A 19,301-nucleotide genomic window follows, 5' to 3' on the forward strand; every position below is an offset into this window, starting at 1 on the left:
GTTTCCAAGATCATGGTCTTGGCTCAGGATAAATGGAGCCAATGAGCTAAACAAATTCCTGCTTTCTTGGTTCTTATAGTACGAGAAAAATGGAAAGAGAAGAATACTTCTACTGCTTTATACAAGTGAAACAATCGTGGAAACTGCATAAATATGTTAACTGTGTTTACGTCAGCAAGACACACTATTTCAGAAATTATTTTTAGCTTTCTTTCGAAATGTGAACCACAAATTATAACATTAATGAAGCAAACATTTCTCACTTGGCAAATTTAAGAAAAAGTTAGATTCAAGAGTAGTCACTTTGGGATTTAAAAGAATAAAGAAATTTAGTCTAGTACAGACAAATATTAGTGTTCTTATAACATGTAATAGTAATAGCTGTCTTGCACTGTGCTGAACGAGGATACACATGTCTATATTTGTTTCAACTTCTGTTACTGAATGCTTTTCTAATGAGCTACATTTTAAAATTGGGATTGAAATAAATGAGCAATGAAAAAAAAAGAAAAGGGACTTCGAATCAGGAAAACAGTGTACATTCTTTCAAAGTCATGTTTATAAGTTCAGAGAAGCAGTGGATCTAGTTCAAAGACAAACCATATTTCAATCTGCTTTTCAAAACTACCATATAGTTCATTACGAAAGTTTGTTTTCAGCTGAATCTTAGCCTAGCGACAACGGATTACTTGAGATACATTACTGTACATCATAATGTGTTTTCACTTTTAAGGTGTCACAATGTCTATTTATTACAGGTCACAAAATCATTAATTTACAGTTTTGGGTTTGGGGTTGTTTTTTTTAATAACGTAAGGAACCAACCGCTGTTTCAATGGGCTTAGGCTCTCAAGCCATGAGAGAACCAGTAATTTGCATTTGGTGATTTTAAATGACTGTGGGATATTTAACCTGCAAGAATTCATGCTGCACAAACATGATTTTCAACACATGCAGAGTTAGATGTGTAACTGACCTCCGAAACATACAGTTTGATTCATGCACAGAGAAAGAACATTTGAATTTAGAAAACTCCATGTGGTTTCACTGACAATTAAGCCCTTTAGACTTTAGGCACTCTTTAAAGTGCATTGAATAAACAAGTATTTCCTGATGGCTTTTTCATGTATATCACAGGCACGTATTTTTAAGCCCTCTCAGTACAATACTGGAATAGTGTGTAGACACCAAAGACAATCATTACAATAATTCTGGAATACCGAAAGGGCATGTCAAGTTTTGATGCAGGTCTGGAGTGAAATATGTGAGTTGATTCAGGAGGTTAATGTGGTTGAGCCACTAAATAAAAATGACCATAGTAGAATGAAGTTCAACATCCTCCCATGGGATCCTACCATGAGGTAATAATATTACAGTACTTTTCAAAAAAGGAAGATTTTTATGTTGAGGAAGTTAGAAATAGCCTGAAGGGGAAAGTTAGGAAATTAAAATCCATAGAAGCAGCGTGGAGGTTCTTTAAAAGTACCTTATTAGACTCGGAGAAAGTATGTATATACTGGAACAATTAGGAATCAAGAAGGTGAGAAATATAGCAAGGTACAAGGGAATGTTCAGGCTCCCAAAAAATAATAATCCTATAATAAAATGGAAATCCAACTCAAGTGACACTAATGGAGCAGAATATAAATTCAGAACACCAGAGTAAGGGTCATATCCTGCCATTGTTTCACTAGCAAAGTAAGTAGGAGTTTCCCATAAACATTTATAGTAGAACAACATTCTGAGGTTTCAGAGGAAATTTAAAGAACAAATAGGGAAAAACACAGAGAAATTTTTAATACTTTATGATAAAAGAAGAACTTCCTCAAGCTAGACAATGGCCTTTGGCAGAGGCTGGTTAGCTAGACCAGTAGAGTATAAAAACAAAAGATACAGCTTGATTTTTTTGCATAAGAGAGACTGGGAAAGACACACCTCATAGTTCATCTTTAACGTTTTCTGTTTCTCCACCTGTAGCCTGAGAAAAAAAAAAAGAGAGGGAGAAGGAAAGCACCAGCATAAATTGCCCTAAAAATAAGTGCTCTAAAGGAGCTAAAAATTGGAGTAGTTGAGATAATGAACTTGTACTATTTATTTTTACAAAATTCAGCTGTTATCTGTGAGTCTGGCTCTAAAAGGGCTCTGAAGGTCATCTTGCAAATTACAGAGAAGTGAGAACCTAGAAAAATCCTAGGTGAGAAAAAGTAAGAGAATTGTAAAATTAGGTCAGAAAAGCATCTTGTGTAAGTGTTAATTTGCTGCCACAAAGAGAATTCTGTCAAAGAATTAGTAAGGTAATGAACAAAAAATAGTTTACATTTCTAGAAGTTTTTATACTGTGTCTCTGAAGACAGTAGTAAGAGAGATTGCTAGTCAGAAGATAAAAAAAAATTTGTTGTGGTTCTGACTGCACTCAGGGAATAAATGCTCTGTACCAGTGCCTCTGGACGGACCTCCAGGATGCTGCTAAACGAGGAGGTGAAAAAGAAATAGAAGAAATAAATGATATCTTGAAAATAATTTTAAAATGTATAATCTAGTACTGCTTCCAGAAAATCAGCTGTTACTTTGAAGAGTTCATGATTGCTAAGTGGTAGAATTTGCCGGTGATACAAGATCAGAATACATTGGTAGGAAGTCGAGAGAAATATTCTAAATCTAGGTAATGAAATGGCACACTAAATTCAATATAACATACCTCAGGAAGAATTTTTAAATACACAAAGAGCTCTCACCATATTCTATTCTGTCCTGAAAAATATTTAAGAAGCATCCGTGGCAACTCTGAGTAGCTACCCAACTATAATAGTAGGTATTAACCAGTATGTAAAAGAGGGTCTGAAGTACTTTGGAGAACGAACACTGTCACAATATAAGCCAGCAGCATCCTCAGGAGTTCAGCAAGACACCAGTGGATTAAGTAGTGTTGAAAAGGGGTTTTGTTTGGTGGCATCTAAAAAATGTATTTAATTTGGAAACAATAAGGTCTAGCAGAAATAGGTGAACTAATAAATTTCAGAGAAGGCAATATTGCCTTTTCATTCTCTTTTTTTCTTTGATGAAAAAGTTTAACAAATTGAATTGTCACACGTAAAAGGAATGACATTTGAGCAACATAATCACTTGTCTGTTACATGCTGCTGCTTTGATAGTTTTGATTCAACACCAATTAAAGAATGATTCGCCTGTAGCTTTCCTACTACTATAATTTATTATCCGATTGTTTACAAAAATTACAGCAGCCATGTAGCTTTCCTGATAGGGAATCGGGTCATACGTCAATAAAACCAGGTCCAGGTAGGTCTTAGCTTCACTGGTGTTGTAGTCTATACAACTGTCATCTTTAATCTTTGCTTCAGATTCTTTGTCCAGAAACATCCTAGTGTTAATGCTTGTTTCTTTCTTTTCTGTGTGGAGCAGAACCAAGACATCTCAAGATTATCTTTTGTGTGAAACTTTGAATATGCTGCAAAGCTAGGTGACTTGGGAACTCATTTAGGCTATCAGACTCACATACAAAATCTGCTTTATACCAGGGCTGGATGCAACAATAAGCATTTCCAAGGCTATCAAGAGTGACTAAGAGTTGTCAAGATATAATTCTGGGGACAGTTATAAAATTGTAAAATATTGGAGACAATATACAAGAAGACAGATGAAAGTCAGAGAAGCAGCTCCAAAGGCACATAAAAAGTCAACGGCATTTGCTCATAAAGAGACCTGCTGTGCTGCTGTGTGCAATTAAATATTGTTTGGTAAAAGAAACTCATTGCTCTGTACAGATGATCAAGGAAGTTATTCAGACTATGCAAGTTACAGATTATAGTCCCTGCCATGAATCAAGGGCAGAATTCCTCTTCTGATGTTAAGGAAACTGTTGTGTGGAAACCTTCTCAGGTCAAGAGTAGAAATTCTAGTAAAAACGGAAAAGGAAAATGAGAGAAAGTCAATAACAACATAACCAATATGTTGACAGGTTAGACCTTTACATAGGTGTTTTACTGATTAGGATTTTCTAGCAATAACTGCCACAGAAATGTTTTGCCAAAAATCCTAGACTGGCATTAGTGATGCAATTCTCTGTATTCGTTGCCACACTTAACTGGCCCACTTGCTGAACAAGCCCCATTCTCTTGGCCTCTCGACGCAGGGCACATGTTCCAGTCTCCGGCCACCCTTCACTGAACTCACTCCGGTGTATCGATACCGTTCTGGTACTGAGGGGCCTTAACACCACATGCAGCTTTCTAGATGCAGCCTCATGAGTGCAGAGTAAAGGGAGGATGATCGCTCTTGTTAATACAGCCCAGCACGCTGTTGGTCTTCTCTGCTGCCAGGGCACACTGCTGGCGCATGTTCAGTTTGCTGTCTGCTGAGGCCCCAAAGTCCCTTTCAGCAGAGCTGCCCACAGCCAGTCAGTCCCCTGCCTGTGTTGTTGCAAATGTAACAGGATTTGAAAAAGTCTGCAGTAATCTATAACCATAGCTCCAATTCATTCCTTCTGACGGTGGCTATCCAGCCAGAAGTAGTTCTTCGTCAACTCAGTGAAGATCAAGTTTTCTCATTAAAACCTTAATCTAGACATGGCCTCCCCTGAGATATCTTTCTTATCCTTCTGTCCCTCTTCCCACCATAAAACCCATCCAGTTGCTTTAACCACTGTAAGGTACAGAGCTTCATATCAGGCTGGCTTCTCTCTCTCTTAAGAATTTTTTAAATTTCTCAAAACCCAGTATTCAAATGAGATTTGCAAGCTTATAGATGTGCACAACACTTCAGAAATAACAGATGCTGTCACACTGTTGGCTGAATGACTGTGAACTGTACATGTGCATAGAAGGGTGTGAAAGAAGCCTCGCCGCTAACAGTATTTCCACTGAAGAGCGTCTTTTAAGGGGTTGATTTTCAGAACTCTTAATCACTGCTGTAACCAGATACTTAGACTTGAATATTTATTATATACATAAGGCATTAAATACTTAGCTTGATTTACAGCTTGGGTTAGGATGTTATTTTTAAATAAGCCATATAAAGTACCTTCAATCCTGTCTATTCAGACACTCATGAGGCAGACTCCAAAATCATGAAATTGGCTTAAAAGCCATGTGCTTGAAAACTCCGTTTGGAAATAGAGGGAGTGGAAATTCACTGCCTCCTTACTTTTTAGCTTGATTTGTGTTCTCAGACTTCTTCCTGCAATCATGAAGTCTAAAGGTTTCAAATTAACAAGCTGAAAACCCACAGCAATGTTTTATTCTACTAATTTCAGCTTTCAGTACACCTCTTATACTTTGCAAGGCTTGTAATATAATTGTAGGCATTGGCTACACTACATACTAAGATGTGTACGTACCTCTATGTAGCTGAAAATTTGACAACATAATGAAATATTACTTGTAATTAACAAGAGACTGGATTGGTGATTTTCTGTAGCATGCCTTCAGATGTTTGCGTCCACATTGCTTCCATACAGTCAGCTCTGATGAAGTGCGTAAGTCCTTCATGCAGTGAGACTGTGGGAAGAGCCCATACGAGCAGAGAATAGGGAAACCTGCTGGTTTTCTGGAGAATATCTGTCTTGTTTTAATCTCCATATGAGAAAGGGCAATTTTCATATTACGCTTGTTACATTTCATGTGTCTCTGGGAGATTGTCCTCTATCAATTCCAAGAACAATTGCAAGGAAGGTTTAGTTTAGAGAGGAAGTGAAATTACCACTCTTTAATATGTTTAAGCAGTTATATTTGTATTCTTCAGATATAACAAATTGTGTATAGCCTGTCACTTTTTTCAGCAGTTATTGTTCTTTTTCTCCTAAGGGAATATGTCTGTCGTAGCTCAGTGCAGCTCTGCTAATTATTACATACCTCGTATTTCTAAAGAAGAAATTGTGTTTATGTTAGCTATTTTTCTTTCAGGAAATGTTCCATTCAGTACTTCAGTATAGACTGTAAATGGGTAAATTCCTTGTTCCTTTTTGTGGGGGGAGGGTAATAGAAAATTTTGGCATTTATCAAGGAATAATGAATCAGTGTATCACAACATTCTGACAACTCCAGACATTTTTTCTACTTTGAATTTCAATTGCTGTCACATTGAGCTAATGTCCATTCAAATGCAGAAGTCATCATGTGTAAATAATGACATCATTTAAAACAGATGCCCGAATCTTGCAACAACAACAAAAAAAATCAAGAATAATGAATAATGTTTGCTTAAATTTCAAGTTTATATTAAGTAATGCAATGTATTTTCTGAAAAAGTTATCAGGGGTCTTAGGATTAAATTGATCCATATCATCTGTGTACTGCATATCTTGGAAAGAAAACTAGTAATGAAAGATATAATTCCAGTTGATAATGTCATTAAATATGAACTCAATTGGTACATATTTGCCTAGATCAAAAAGTATGTTAAGGACAAAGATGCTGCTGAGTGAGCCATGCTGTGGAGCAGAACGGCACAGACATTTTGGGGAAGGCACTGGGGATCATGTCTCATCACCATCTCTCCTGCTTCTTTGCTCCTTTCTGGGAGTGGAGAGATGGCTCAGACATCATTGGCCTACATCTGGGAAAGGACACAGTGGGCAACAGGCAGAAGAAGCAAGACTGTGCATACCACAAGCAGAACAAGACTTGTTTCGTGTGAAATACAACTTTGTCATCTTCTACATATGTTATTAGCATATGCTATTGCATAGAATTACGATAAAATTGTGGTGCTGACATATCTCGTGTCACTAATAGAGAGCAATAATGAAATGAAGTTACCATTTAAAAAATGTAAAAAACTTTAGAATGAAAAGGAGATGCAGGAGCTGGACATTCTATATGCACAAATTATCACCTAACAGACAGTATTCTAATTAATGTAAATATAAGACTAAGATTTTCATATGTGAGTTAGTGCTCATGGTCAATCTGAGACTAGTTTTGAGGAAATACTGATTGTGCTTTCTGTGATTCCTATACGCTTTTTATCTGTTTTGCATTAAACCTTAAAAACAAGGAATCACTTTTAGAAATACTCTTTAATGCTTAACATCTTAAAGCAGAAGCAACAAAAAATTAGTCCATGGCTATTCTGAAACATTTTTTAAAATTTGAGCGATTCTAAGAAGCCTTTTCAGGTCAAACTATGATAAACAGGCATCTGTCACATGGAAGGGAGTATTGTTTCCCGAGTAAAACAATTATGATGATGCTTATTTCATTTTCAAGAGAGCATCACTGAAAAGCATGGTTGCTTTTTTCATGTGAGCACTGAGACTCAGGACTGAAACGTTGGTTCTTGCAGATGATTACAATTCTTACAAATTGCTACTGCTGTACTCCTATCATTCCTGGCCTGTTTGGGTTGGGTTTGTTTTGTTTTGTTTTGTTTCAAACAAGTTACAAAGATGGCTTAACTTCAGAGAGGTTTTCTTAATGGAATCCATTCCACCCAGAAAGTGTTCTCTCTAACAAATGGGAAACATCACTAAATTTCACCCAAAGTCTGAGCAATGGAAATCTACATAGATGATGTCAGACATTACAAATATTATTTGTACTTGCTAGTTTACTTCAAGGGAAATTATGAGAATGACATCATAATGATGACTGACTAATTTTTATTAGTGTTTTCTGTCTGAAACTCTAGACTTACAGTTATAAAGAAAAACAGCTTTTAAAATGCCATACCTGTTATTCTTTTCTAACACTTTGCGATTTTCGTATTTGTAAAAGATATTAATATTTTAAAATACCATAGATGCTATCAGCTCGTATTACAGTCATTTGACACGTCAAATATTTTTTGTCCAAAAGAAAAAAAAAGAGTATTATTTAATGCTCATAAAAGATAGGAAATGATCACATCTTCTTTTAAATTAATTGCTGCTTGGGTTGGCCTATGAACTTATAAACTTTGCTGGAACAGTTGTAGCCAAATTTCTTTATAACAGTTTCTTACTATGGAAATGAATTATGCTGATGAAGGGGTGATGACCAGCTTAGGAACAGCGATACGTTTCTTCAGTCGGCAAAGGCAAATTGCATGGTACCACAACTTTAGAAACATCCATAATCCGCAGAACCTGTATAACTCTATTTTACAGCAAAAAACACAGCAATCCAGCGTTGCACAAGTACTTTTTGCAGAGGTCTGTTGGGTAATTTTGCCAAGGACATCTTACCAAGAAGTACTGTATCAGCTCCAGCTTTGAAGAGCCGCTTGAGTATTGTGTGTTATCTTCAGACCTGGAGATAGCAGTAGCCAAGGAGACCAATAGAACGGTATCTCCCACGGCAAGCCAAGAAACATTTTTCAAGCCCAGACAAAGGGCATCCCTACAGAAATACTGTGAGTCATCAAGGGACTAGATATGACAATTCAAGTCAGTAGAGTCTCCATAACTAAAACCTGGTGGGTGGCACAGCAACCCAAAGGCTCTGTCTTGTGGAGAATTCCTCTCCCTATTTTTAGGAACTTTCCACCACTGGACTGCATTCTTAGGTTCTTTACTGAGGACAAGATTAGGCTACAATATCAGGCAGAGACAAATCTCTATGACCATACTAGTATCTTTCTCCAAATGCTATTCTCCCATTCAGCACTGCGTTTATATTTGACCTCAGAGGCAATGGAATTATCAAAGTGTTTATGGTCGAGCATGTTCATAGGTGTGTCATGTACTAGGACTTTTGCTTATCTATGAAGACTTGTTTTCATGAGAAATGAATATTTGTGGTGCCAAAGTGCTTACACACATTAGGGTACTTAAATACTGTGCCCCAATGGAATTTTCGCATTCATGCATTATTTTAATATGCAAAATTCAGGGATGAATTTAGCATCAATAATCACTGCCAGACCTGCATATACGGCTTCGACTCCTGGCATAAAATTATGCATTTGTGGTCTCAACTCCCACGCAAATACACATAAATATGTAGGTTAAGTGTGCAAAGGCAAGGTTGAAAATGTGACTCTTGTGTTTGAGCTCAAATCCAACTGGTAAAGCAGCTCTAGTGATTTGAGAAATTACCCCCTCTCTGTCTTCTTTGTCTTTCTCTTGCCTCAGCTGAGTAACCATGTAACTGCTCCCACTTCATCTCAGTGCAAAGCAAATAAAGTTCAGCAAATCACTAAGGGGCAGTACCTTCATATAATGCTACAGATTTTTACTTCCAGTGAATCCAACAATATTTTGGGTAAATGATATGTATCTGAGTTCAAAGATACTCTGAAACAAGAGGTCTAGATAGGATCAACGGCATCATTCATCTCAACACTGAAAGAACATTAGTTCTGAGACTGATTAGCAGAGCTCTTCTACAGAGAGTTACAAGACCATGTAATGGGCCTATGTGACAAAGACTTCTCCCCTCATCAATCACATTTGCAAATGATTTTCAGGATAAAAATGAACAAATGATCTGTGATAGATAATAAACACCTAATCATTACATCACACATACCACATCAATTAATACAGATACAGTTATTAAACGTCTTTTATATATGACATATTAGAACATTCTATTTTATGAAGGATTCAAAAGGATTAGACTTTAAATTGTTATTTTAGTATACTATACCTTTAAATTGTTGACATATAAGTTGTATAAATAGAAACACTATAAATCTCTTAAAAAATGTACCATAAATTTTTTATGTATGACCTTTAAGTAACAGCAGTCTGTTGCATAACTCTGCAGGGGAAGTCACATGGTGGAAACCTCATATTTCCTTAAATTTATGGTTGTTTCTTGGTGGTCTAAAAGACCTTTTTTACTTTTTTAAGTTCCCTTTCAAAGTCGTAATCTTAGTAAATTGTTTAATGTTTGGTCTAATGCAGGTCAATGTAAGTTCTTATTTAGATTTATAATGGGAAATATATAACATCAGATACCAATGAAGCCTGGCTAATAAAGTCAGGGATATCAGTGTTATGTTTCATTATAATGATGTGAAGATAATGCCTTTAGCTGCATAACCACCACATTAGCTACACTCCATAAAAAAAGTTTATGAAATCTCAGGATCAGATTCATTAAGAGAAAAGTCTCCAATTTTTTCTAGTAATTCTTTCCCCCTCAGTCAGAAGCATTTTTGGTTGAGAAATTCCCTCATCACCATTGTACAAAATCTCATTTACTGACACCAACAGTCATGTAAACTCTGAAGTAGAGAGAATCAGCTGCCTCTTGGTATCCTGTTTTGCACTAGAAAAAAAATCAGTGGAATTTGGGCACATGCCTAAATGTTTGCTGAATTAGGGCCTTATGAAACAAAATTTTGTATTAAGGCAATTAACATTGCTATTACTTAGAGGAAACTTTACTCTTTCTATGCCAAAGGAGTTTTTGTTTATACTCCGAACAGTGGTATTAGCATCAACAGAAAATGACTGCTTTGAGTTAAAACATGCAAGTGAATAAAAGTTGCGTGAACAAGAAGAAATTATTAGTGGTTTTCCACCTCCACTGAAATCCTTAGGATCCAAAACAGGAATTTACAACACTTGGCAGAACAAAAATTAAACCCCACTCGGAAATGTCAATATTTAAAATATGTAGTACAACCATAATTTAATGAGTTCTTTAAGAAACACAGGCACATACATGAAATGCCCATTTTTCAGAACCCCTTTTCCCCAACATTGGAATTGAACGTTGTAGGCACAACAATATTAAATTTTTCTATACTATAAAATATTTTTTTTAGATAGTTCAAACACCATTTATTTAAGCCTTAAGATATGCAAATCAAGCATGTGTGCACTGTTTATATCCACTCATATTCCGCTTTTGGGACCACAAAAGATAATTAAGTTTGATGAGAATTTAAACTACAGGGACAAGGAAATCTGTGTCCATCTAAATGCTGGATGCGTGTGCATGTGTATATGTGTGTGTAGTGAGTATATGCATAACACACAAGCATAAACAGCTTGGAAAATTCAAGCCTTGCACAGTCATAAATTCTCACCTGAAAGGCAGATGTGCATGTTCCACAGTAGATGCAAATGAAAGCAATGCTTTGTGTGCAGCCTAGCAAAGGATGAACTAATATAACACAATTCTATAATCAAGCTGAAAGAGGTACTAATAATTCATCTTCAAAGAACAAGGAACGGCTTTACCATCAAGTCATATATTCATAGTCTGTTAGGTCACAAGCACAGAACTCAGCCCTCAGATCTACTCAAACTTGCAGCTGCAATGGACTCTCTAGTGGGCTGCTGTTCATACCTGTGGTCTGCCTGCATCTTCGGATAGCCCGTGTCAGCCTGAGTGTAATGCACCGATCAGAGATGTGCAATGGTGTGCCATTAGTGTATTAGTAACATTTGATTCAATAGACTTTGATCACCCTGTCCAAAGATCTGAGGTGCTATGCAGGCACAATGCGTAACGAAAAAGAATGGAAACTAAAAGAATCAAAATGGCCACTTTAATTTTCCATCTTTTTTTGCGTTGTGCCTTCTGGGTAAGCACTAAAACAATCAATACATGTTAAACAAATGTCTCCAGCAGTGTTTAGCAGTGATAAGAATAATCCTGTTCAGGTATGTAAAAAATCTGCTGGAAAACAAATGAAGACGAAGATACAATAACAGACAGTTTACTGTCATCATATGAGTACTGCTCAGTTAAGGAACAGGTAATTTGTACAATGAGTGTCTTTGAACCTGGAACAGGGTTAATCCAGGTTCTTGACAGACATGAAAGACTAGCAAACCTTTGCAATAATTTTCTTTAAAAAGAGCATTTAGAGCCTGAACTTGGAGAAAGGACGACAGTACTAAAGGCTAGCCTTGGAGAAGTCGTCAAATGTGCACCAAAAAGAGAGCCTGGAACTTTTTCTGTCCATGCAAGGCATTCATTAGCCTCACAAATAACAGAAAAATCAGCACTGCTGGGGCTTTCACAAGTAGATGAGGGTGTCAAGGGAGAGGCAAAAATCCATCCCGCAGGCAGCGAGTCTCAGGAACCTCAGAATGCTGGCAATGGCTTCATTAGAAACCAGAGAGCCTTCCTATGCCAAGAACAGACACTAAAATCTCAGACAGTTAATGCAAGAACAGGATAGAGAGGAGTGAGAATATTCTGAGATTTTGCAAACATACTCTCACCAAGTGTGGACTGAAAGGTTCTCAGGAAGGGCCAAATGAAATACTCCATTTCGGTGTTGACATTCTTTTCACTAAAACTAATTTCTAAAGTGAAAACAACTCACTGGAAAAAAATTAAAATTCACAATTTTACAAATATTAGAACTGCATGTTTCAACAATTTCAAAACTACTTTGTTTTTTTCCCCAACATACAACGTGTCACAAGCAAACCTCCCTTTCTATCAGGGAACGCAGTGGCTTAGACAAATCATCATTTTCAAATACTGTCTTTATTCAGAAAACTTCTGGCCATTTATACCAAAGACATTTTTCATGGTAATTTACTGGTTGTCTTAGGACGAATGAGTTCTGAAGTTCTAAGTCTGTATCGGCTATTGACGCACACAAACATATTCCTCTAATTATTCCATATGCATGCAATGCCTCACCCTATTTCATTTTTATAACTGTGCATGCTTAACGCATTCCGTCTTTGCAATGTCCAAAACTATCTTTGCATTCTCAACAAGAAACATATTTCTCATTCACACATCTTGGGCCAAACCCAGATGGTATTAGTTTCCTACAAGGGTATTTCCTGTATGTCTGAATTGTCAACACGGCTGTGGATTGCCATCATTCTCCTCTTATATACAGATTCTAGTCATGAAGAGCAAACCGTATATCCTCCACCACCCTGGTTTTTCCACTTGGCACATTTCATTAAAATATTCCCGTCTCTCTTCAAATTATTAATATTTTTTCACTATTTCACTTGAGAGGTAAAGACGAGATCAAGCACAAAAATGCCTGACTATTTTAGCTTCCTGGTGTTCGCAAAATGTCTGTGGAAAACCCTGGATTTCTCTGGATTTATTTACTCCTTGTGTTCAGGTAGCTGGCAAATTACATATGTTTTTTAAGACTGACTGAAAGAACTCAAATTATTTGATTACTTGGGTCAGCATTTGAAATCCAAGCTGTTGCTTAACTGCAGGTAAGTTGCATGCTAGCCTTTCAGCCCTCAGGCTACACAGCTCCTGAAGCACGGTCAGGCTGATGGGATTGGCAAAATAGCAGAGGAAAAAAAGCTTGGGCAGTACCAGAGAATTCAGATGTTTTTTTCTTCCCAGCTCCCATTCACTGCTTTTTCAGAAATCTGGGGGTGCGATGCTTAAACATATTTCTGACCCAGGTGCAAACATGATGCACATGCACAGTTCTTGTTGAAAAAACGCAATAAGAGCATTTTCTGGTTTTCACTAGCTGCCTTTGTATCAGGACTCAAACAAGTGTAGTCCTTATATTTCAAACAATTTGATTTTGGATAAGAAATACACTTCCAATGATCATGCTCACATGTGGAAGCTTAAATCTCAGTAGCAGATGCTGGACCTCTAAATTGATTTTCTGTTTACATTTGTGCCAATGAGACAATACTGTTTACTTTTTGGAACAATGGAATGGACGAAGAACATAGGTACAAAAAATTTTAATATTGGAGTAAATAGACATAACATAGTTCTCTAGCCTTCATCCAGTACATCTGTTGTATGTCTACTGGTAAAATGTTGAAGAATACTTAGGGAGCTTCTAGGAATACAATTTCTGCTTTTGCCTATCATGTTTAGCATAATCATTTACTGAGAAAACCAGCAACATATGCAACCAGCATTTGCTTTGAAGATATGACTCACCATTATCAAAACTATGTTGAACACTGATGCTAAATATAAGCTGAAATATGGCTTTCCGTGCATCCACATTTCAGAGGCCGAAAGTTCTTTGGATATTAGGGAACAGAATAGTATTTTCTTTATCTCTAGAATTTGCACACACATTCTTTGGCAACTGAAAACGGTGATGTGTTCCCATCTTTTGGTGCCCGTAGACAAGCCTCACACTCTACATGGTGGCTCTGCCTTCAGGGGAGAATCCCAGACAAGGTGGTAGGGGGAATATAAGCATCAGTTACAGTTCACCTTTCATATACTTCCTGTCTCTGTCCTGTGTTTTTTATCACCCAAACATCTATGCTTCAAATTCTTCTACTCCCTTACGAAAACCCATTCAGATAATATGATTTTCCAGTTTCTTAAAATGAGAAGAAAAGGTGATTTGAAATATCTTGCAGAAAACACTTTAGAACCTTTGCTACATACTTTCAGAGCCTTAATGACGAAAGCTAGAAATCAGCTAAAGAAATAACCGTCAGTGAAAAAGAGTGTCTTTATATTTTACAGTGAAGATTAGTATCCTTTTGACAAGCCACTGAACTCACTCTTCTCTTGAAACAGTGCCAGAGCCAGGCTCATAAAGCCCACAGTTTAATCGAGGTGATGTTGCAAACATGAATGATTACCACAGTAATGCTTGGGGAAAAATACAAATGGTGTGGACTGAATGAAGCACGTCTCGTTCTTTATTACCCTCTGGCGAAAGGTATCCTGTTTAAGATGTGCATTTTTTTCCCCAAGATGCAGACTGCTAGCAACTTACTTTTATCACTTGCTGAGCGAGTTTTAGTATCTGTTATCATACAAACAACAGTAAAGATGCAAGGACCAATCTAAGTGGAAATCTGTAGCTTTTTTCCTTCCAGCTGGGTGTGGTTTGCTGCTTTCTCCCCCTGCCCCACAATATTTAAATACATAGCTCACATGAATATAACACTCTCCTTGCAACCAGAAAAAGCAAGTATCTGCTTGAATAGACAACAGTTCACTACTGAGAGCCACAGGAGAAAGGCAGAATTGTTTGTAAGACAGAGTAATGTCATCAGGGCATCTTTCCATTTGTATCTCTCTTTTTTGAAACTAGTTGTTTTCTAATGCCTACAATTAGACAGATCAACATTTCTGGTTTTAATTTAATGCAGAGAGTATGATAATTACTGTTATTCTGTTCTGAATTATATCCCTAAATTTCCATATAAAGTGGTCATGGTAAAACAGCATGAATTTGTTTTCAATTATCGGAGTATAGAATTTGTTGTAGGTTGGTTCATTTTACATAAGCACTGTCAAATTTGCTATGTGTCACCATACATCCTCTTTTTTTCCCTCTCTCAGCACAAAAAAAAGTCTTACGGCTCATTTCAAATTGCTGTAGGCTTTTTTGTGGACATTTATGAAAAGTCTTAATTTAGCAGCCCAGGGAGATCTTTGCACCATAGTAAGATTTTTCTTCTTCCATAGCATATTTTTATTTTTAGCAATGACAAAAGCAGCAGTGATTGGCTGAAATGTCATGCCATGTATAAGCAACTTCTATATTGAATTATAATTCTTAAACTCTTTTGACAACTCTCTGCCATTAGATATATATTTTAAGCAGTAAGAATAAATTTATGAAACATGCTACTGAAAAATAAAGATAAGTTTTATATACATAGTCAAGGAATGAGATCATGAGAAGATCAGGGTAGATGTCTGAGAGGACCACGGTCAAATTAGAGCATTGGTAGAACAGTAAATCGTTAATAATATTAATTTATATTGTTTGTATGTTTACAGAAAAATAATGTTAGATAGCATTAAAATAGTTTAAAAAAAGTAATTCTTGATTGGAAGTGGTAAAGCCATGGTTTGGGTGAATGAAAAAAGGATTATTAGTCTCTTGTCATCATATCATGTATTTGTGAATATTAATGTAATGTAGTCTGTTCTCTTTGGGGTATCATCTGAGCCAATTTTATTGGATGGCCCAACTGAAAGAGTTGTAAAATTTGCCTTTATCACAGAAATGGCATAGAAAGGTGAGTAAAGCTTAAAAGCAACAGAAAGAAGGAGAAAAAGATACAAAGGTCATCAAGCCTATTCTCCCCATTAATGAAGGATTTTCATGGTCAGTAAATTTCTTAACACTTACTGCATTCTCGTTCACTTGAAGGAAACTTTCTTGCTTTCCTAGAAGGTTAATTCTGCAACACAATAGACCTGAAACCAATGCAGCTGAAAAGCTGTCAGGAGAAGACAGTCTATAGTGGAAAAATGCTGAAGAGGAAAAGTACAGGAGAGCAGATATGCCAGATAAATAAATAAATAAATAAATAAGCAGACCAGAAAGTGGAGGCATGCCAGGGAAATAAGAAGGAGCATGCTTATTTTTCACCTTCCCTTAGTGGCCTCCACTGGTGAACCACTCACTGAATTGCTGGTGGAATGTAAAGCTTCCTTGAAAATAAATCCAGCTGGGGACAGAGGTGGAATCATCACCTGTGTTCCCAGAGGATAAATGCTGCTTACAGCTCAAGAGGCCTCTGTGGTGCAGGAAAGTGTGTAATTCACACCTTCTTGAGCCAGCTTTACTGAATGCAATAATCATCTGGTCTTTATTTGAATCTCCCTCTTCCGGGACTGATTTCCACTGTCTTCTGTTATTCCAGTTCTCCTAAAGTAGTGCAGTACATAAAGTTCCTCAGTCCAGATGCAGACCTCACATGGGCTCATGGCCACCTCCTTGCAAGCACACTCACAGTCAGATGCCACTCTGCCCGAAACCTCTCAATTATTGGCTGGCTCTTGGCATTCTCAAAGCTTTTAGCTGCTTCTAACCAATAATTGGGAGAGCTGCCAAAGTAGAATTCATGACTTACTAGAAGAGTGTGAAGGAGGCAAGCTGTGGGTTTGTGTTGGGTTGGTATCTGCATTTATAAGTTTCATGTACTTTCTTTAGGAGGACGGGAACAAAGAATTGTATTATCAGGGGACGAGGATTGTCATTTGGATTAAACTAAAGACTTGCCCAGCAGAACAGCACAATCTGGAGTTGAGGAATTAAAAAAATAAGTACAGAGGACTAAGACTAGAAGTGAAAGGTCCTGCATTTAGTGACTGGTATCTTCAAAGGACCATGAAGGTAAGGAAAAGAACAAATGACTGAGGCCATGTCAAAATTTTGTTGTTGCTGCAACACATGTAAGAAAAAACCAAGAATTAGGTGTTAAGTTCCAGCGCTATCTTTAGATCTCAAACCATTTTTATTTATTTCTGTTCAAGTTATGGCCACTCCAAAGTTCTTTTGCTGGAAAACTATGCTGCATCATAAATATGCATGTGTAATTCCTGTGAATAGGTACTCTGACTTTTCCTCAAGCGCAGAGAAGCCCCGTTCAAAATCCATGCAGAACTTGCCTTATGAATCACCTTCTTACAACCTTTTCATAAGTCTGACTTCTGGACCCACTGGGCACTAAAGGAGTGGGATGTCATAACTTATCACAGAATCACAGAATGGTAGGGGTTGGAAGGGACCTCTGTGGGTCATCTAGCCCAACCCTCCTGCCGGAGCAGGGTCACCTACAGTAGGTTGTAGAGGACCTCTTGCGCTCGCTTTGACGTTGCTCAGATGTGCTTTGAGTTGGAGACTGGTAACAACAGTCGCTGTGCAACCTGAAATGCTTTTTGTATGCCCTCCCAGATGGCTAAGGGTTACCTTTGTGGGCATGCTTAGAACAATCGTTGCTGTCAGGTTGTGCCTGGGGAGGTTTAGAGGAGATACTGGGATAGATATCTTCACTGAAAGGGTTGTCAAGCGTTGGCACAGGCTGTCCAGGGAAGCGGCTGAGTCGCCATCCCTGGAGGTATTTAAAAGACTTGTAGATGTGGTGCTTAGGGACATGGTTTAGTGGTGGACTTGGCGGCGTTATGTTTATGGTTGGACTTGATGATCTTCAAGGTCTTTTCCAACCTAAATGATTCCATGATTCCATGATTCCATAACTTATTGTGAGTTCAGTTGTCCTGTAAAAAAATGAGTATTTAAATATCACTGCAAACATCAGAGCAGACAACTTTGTGATGGGTCTACTTTGGCCATCAATGATTTTCAGCCAAATCCTGCCCTGCATCTAACTGAAGAAAAAACACCTCTAACTTCAGTAGGTTTCGTGCTTAAATTCCAAGTAAGATTATAGCCCTCTAAGTATTTTTCCTGTGTAAATTTAATTGTAAAGCATTTCTGTATCTAAAGTTATTTTTAAAGTCAAGTATTAAAATAGTGCATTTGTTGAAATCAGTAAAAAATATTGAAAGTTTTAAAAAAAATCTTAGATAACTGCAAAGTACTTCATAAGTGAGGAAAAAAAATGAAGCTTTGCAGCACAACAGGAAAAAGGAAATGCTTTGTAGATAGGGTCTAGTATGTACACTATACTGAGCCATGACATCAGTGTAATTATTTTTCCCTGAGGTAAATGTCTTATGTTACAAATTCTTCCCTTGCCAGAGGCCTCAGGCCCCACAGATGTTCAGATAGCAAAGCATTTCAGTTCTCAACACCCAAGAGGTCTATATGCGCTCTGTTCCTATACCATACCTACAGCCCAATCGATTTCTGCTTTTCTCATTCTGTATTTGTTGTCCTCTTTCACCTGTCAGAGGCAACTCCCCCTTGAGTTTCTCAAAATAGTTGACACAGCTTTGAAAGGCAAGGTGTGCCCTTGCAGCAGACCTTTTGCTGGCTTCTGCTTCTGCTGTAGTCAAGTTTCTGTCCTATGCTGGGGCGAAATTTCCAAAACATGTCGATGAAGCAAACACTTCCCACTAAGAAAAATACGTGACATTGATCTTCAGCCCCACAGTAAGATCCGGTAAAGGAAGGTTCAGATAAGCAGGAGATTCTTTTGGGATCTCCTAGCTAGAAATCCCTTTCTGAAGAGTTCATATGGTACTGCCTGATAAGAGATTTTAGGTTTTCCATGACCCCTTCCCCCATGTTTTTTACAAATAAAACTTAACATCAAGCACATGTTAATGCATATTAGTTATGGTATTTATTACACAGGAAATAAACTACATTAAGTGTGATCGTACTACCTCAACAAGTTACCCAGCAGTTGCTCTATAACGGATGAAAACAAATGATACAAAAACATTACATTAAAGTCAATATTTTAAGTCACAAATGACTGTTGAATATTTTAACTTTAGTATTTTAAGCACAACCCCTTTTAAAAAAAGATTGCTACTCATTTCCAGCATGAGAGTGGGACAGTCCAGATGAAAAAGCTGTTATGCATAAATGCCACTATTTTATATAGGTGAATGAATTGTGAAATCTATTTTAAAGGAAAACTCAGAATCTGCTACTTATATTGTTTACTATTAAGCCACACAGAGTAATGGAAATAAATGGTCATGTCTGGTTTTGCTTACTAAAACTAATTAAGGTTACGTAAATAAGGGTCATGCTTA

General features: G+C 37.2%; 2 protein-coding genes across 5 annotated transcripts in view; one reads left to right on the forward strand and one right to left on the reverse strand.

The window, feature by feature from the left end:
• The window catches only part of ANAPC10 (anaphase promoting complex subunit 10), a 190,828-nt gene that overhangs the window by 38,251 nt on the left and 133,276 nt on the right, over nt 1-19,301 (reverse strand). For 2 of the 4 annotated variants that reach the window (XM_075421060.1, XM_075421061.1), the window contains one exon: nt 12,313-17,849. The exons of 1 other annotated variant lie outside the window; for it this stretch is intronic. In XM_075421060.1, the coding sequence (XP_075277175.1) occupies nt 17,830-17,849 (20 nt within the window). In that variant the 3' untranslated portion in view covers nt 12,313-17,829. Of the gene's footprint in view, nt 1-12,312; nt 17,850-19,301 lie in introns of those variants that run through there. One more of the 4 variants, XM_075421062.1, reaches the window with a different exon arrangement.
• Nucleotides 1-19,301, forward strand: part of HHIP (hedgehog interacting protein) — a 77,809-nt gene that overhangs the window by 27,189 nt on the left and 31,319 nt on the right. The window lies entirely within an intron of this gene.

The sequence above is a fragment of the Opisthocomus hoazin genome, chromosome 5 (assembly GCF_030867145.1).
Source record: "Opisthocomus hoazin isolate bOpiHoa1 chromosome 5, bOpiHoa1.hap1, whole genome shotgun sequence".
NCBI lineage: Eukaryota > Metazoa > Chordata > Aves > Opisthocomiformes > Opisthocomidae > Opisthocomus > Opisthocomus hoazin.